We start from the raw sequence: 3,136 nt of genomic DNA, 5'->3' as shown, positions 1-3,136 counted from the left end.
GAACCACTTTACTTGGGATAAAAATCCTCTACAGTATCCCTTTACTTGGCATAGTGATGGAAAAGATTACCCCCCAAGAAAAAAAATGATTTTGATAGAAAGAGAAGTAAGGGGACTGACCAGAGTGAGCGAAAGTATCCCAGACGCTAGGAGACCTTCCATCCTCGAACGCTGCCCCTTCAACCTTCAATCCATCTTCCTCGTCATCATCTCTTTTCTTGTTTCAAAATTAAAACAATAAGAAAGCTCAAATCAAAAGAAGAGTTAACTGACCTGATAAGCTGAGGTCCCTGAACCAAATACAAACTCCGACGGGAAATCATCTCTGCTTATCGGCTCCACGGCCTTCGTTTGGGGTACACCCACCGTGGCTACAGTCAGCAGAACGAAGAGAGTCTCTCTCTCTCTCTCTCTCTCTCTCTCTCTCTCTCTCTCTCTCTCTCTCTCTCTCTCTCTCTCTCTCTGTTTGTCTTCTAATCCATTACTTCTCAGTAATAAGCTTTCTTTATTCGTTCATAAATTTTGTTTTTTTATTTCAAAGTTGAGAGAATATTCTCGTCTTTAGCAAGACGCCCCATCAAGAAGACAAAAACTTGAGTGCGCTTTTATCACGATATTACGAAAAAAAAGGAAAAATAAGAAGAGAAGCTAAGTATGTAACTCACTAGATGATCAATATTCAATGGCTAACAGCTACTCTGTGAAAGCGTAGTTGCGTGCCTTCAGTATCTTCTAGATGATCCCTTCATCGTGCGGTCAAGGAATTGTCATTAGCAATTGGTTTCGTTTTTTTGTACATCACCTAGTCTGGTGGTATAAGTTAGCATTCAATATTTATTTCACTTTCCATTATTATAAAGATGAAAATGACATGTGTTAGATGTTGACTTGTGCGATTAGATCATCATTGAAGAACTGATCACTTCTCATAAATATCTACCCCCAATTTTATCAATGGTAAAAAATATTCACTCTATCTTGAGACAGCCTTGTGCATCAGGTACACCTTTTTAACAAGTTAGTCATTGGTCATATGGCATAAAACCTTAAGAGCACAGTTTGAAGGATTGTGCCAATATTGTATCACTGACACAGTATGGACAAGAGATAAAACAATAAATTTCAAAGAAAAACCAGAGGTAAAATTTTCTGATATGAGTGACCTATGTCTATATCATTGGATAGCATGCATTAGGGGGTGTTTGGTTCGGTAAATCTTTGAGACGACATTCTTTAGAATGATAATTCTTAATTTTTGGAGTTGTTTGGTTCCACTAAGATGACCCTCATAAGTGAGCATCCTACTTCCCATGAATGACCATATTACAAAGGATGTGTTCCAAATCTGAATTTACCTCAACACTTAAACTCAGATTTGAGCAACCTTTTTATCACCTAGTAGAAAAGGAGAAAGCGAAAAGACGTTCTCTACGGAAGCCAATATCTCAACCTGCGAGAAACATGTACTAGCCTCAAGGTAACCAAACATTTTTTCAGAAAGAAACATAATTCAGAAAAATGTCTATCAAAAGATTGACATTCATATCCGATACATACACCATTTGATTTACCGAACGAAACACCCCCTTAACCAATGCTTACCGGTATATCATGAGTGCATTGTTATGAATAAGAGATTCTTTATTCACCGTGGGTGTGGGGAGTCTGACTTCACATGGTAGAACCCCATGTTATTATGCCCAAGGAGCCCCACAGCGTAGAACCACCGTTCCAACCAAGTGGACCAAAACCCGATAGACTCCAAACTCAATAGACCAAAGGCAGGTTCTAGGTATGGATGTCGTCCAAATGTATCAGTATCGCTAGAGACTGATAATTGTACCAATATGGGATTATGGGGTACAGATACAGATAATTGTATTGATTAAAAAGTGGATTTTTTTAGTCAAAACATGACTTTTATCTTCAGTCTGCCCAAAACAGACTGATACGAACCAGTATCAGCAGTGTCCGAGATGATACCCGGTACATTGTTTTATAACCCGATTCTTGGTTAATACTCAATATCGTATCAGTGGATTGGTAAAGGCAAATAGTAAAAAAAAAAAAAAAAAACATATTTTTAATTGAATTCAGGGGTATTTTGTCCAATCCAAGTCGATCAGAATCAATATCGGAATCTTCTTACAGTCCTGTAGTGAAGATAAGAACATTGAGCATCCCCTGTAGAGAAGTATATAATATCAACTATTGATTTTTGCAGTTAATTTATTCAAAAATAAAAATGGTACAATCTAATGGAGGGGACCTCCATAAAAAACCTTGTCATTCCTGATGTTCCCAGTTGCCCAACAACTACTCCCCATATGGAGATTCCATAAAATAGAATTCAATATCAAAAGGCAAAGAACAGGGTAGAAGATTGCAGATTCCTTCAATGATCCTGTAGGTACTGATTCATCTTTCTTCCCTTTGAGAAAGTTGGAGTACCAGTGTGCAGAGAACTTAGCATATCTCTTCAAATCTGGGTCATTAAAGTCTACGTAATAGAGGCCAAAGGAGGATTTGAGTCCATCAAATAATTCGAACAAATCCATGAAGGACCAAACAAAATACCCTCTAGTATCTGATCCATTTCTGTCATTTCAAATTAAAAGAAAAAAAATTAACATAATCTACTATCAGAAACAGTCCCCTACTTATTTATCCAAGAAAAAAATTATACCATACCTCATGGCCTGGAGTAGTCCCCCAATGAAAGCTTCCAAATATTCCACTCTGGATGTATCATTCAAGTAAGCATCCAATGAGGCATTGCGGTTTGTCATTTGACCTGGAGACATAATATGATCATTCATTATGCCACATCTCATGAAAGGCATATCAACACTTATCACCATAGTAGATAACCCGATACACACAAGGAACCATTATTGGGTCACCTGGCTCAACAAAAGCCAACCTAGAGCATAATGGATCAATATGGTTGAAGAATTGTGCTCATTTCATATGTGGTAATTCCATCAAGATCTCTTTGTTAGATGGGGAAATAATCTGTACGAATCAGATTTTTTGAGGAACAAACCCATCCTCTATATTGTCTTTCTCCTTCCGTCTTGCAATAGAAATATTGTACTTATACAAAAATAAATTCTTCATAAGAAAATAATTATCT

At 37.2% G+C, this 3,136-nt stretch overlaps 1 protein-coding gene and 1 long non-coding RNA gene across 4 annotated transcripts in view; both read right to left on the bottom strand.

Annotated features, from left to right (window-relative positions):
• Positions 1-347, bottom strand: part of LOC122091760 — a 1,648-nt gene extending 1,301 nt beyond the window's left edge. Inside the window, exons 1-2 of the long non-coding RNA XR_006144013.1 lie at positions 274-347; positions 121-184 (exon numbers count right to left, since the gene is read on the bottom strand). This is a non-coding gene — a long non-coding RNA (uncharacterized LOC122091760). The remainder of the gene's footprint in view (positions 1-120; positions 185-273) is intronic.
• Positions 348-2,185: 1,838 nt separating this feature from the next.
• The window catches only part of LOC122091754 (beta-glucosidase 11-like), a 10,877-nt gene continuing 9,926 nt past the window's right edge, over positions 2,186-3,136 (bottom strand). For all 3 annotated transcript variants that reach the window (XM_042661881.1, XM_042661880.1, XM_042661879.1), the window contains exons 12-13: positions 2,692-2,794; positions 2,186-2,598 (exon numbers count right to left, since the gene is read on the bottom strand). In XM_042661881.1, the coding sequence (XP_042517815.1) occupies positions 2,256-2,598; positions 2,692-2,794 (446 nt within the window). In that variant the 3' untranslated portion in view covers positions 2,186-2,255. The remainder of the gene's footprint in view (positions 2,599-2,691; positions 2,795-3,136) is intronic.

The sequence above is a fragment of the Macadamia integrifolia genome, chromosome 10 (assembly GCF_013358625.1).
Source record: "Macadamia integrifolia cultivar HAES 741 chromosome 10, SCU_Mint_v3, whole genome shotgun sequence".
Taxonomy (NCBI): domain Eukaryota; kingdom Viridiplantae; phylum Streptophyta; class Magnoliopsida; order Proteales; family Proteaceae; genus Macadamia; species Macadamia integrifolia.
Note: the sequence above shows the minus strand (reverse complement) of the source record. Positions and strands in the feature narration are given on the sequence as shown.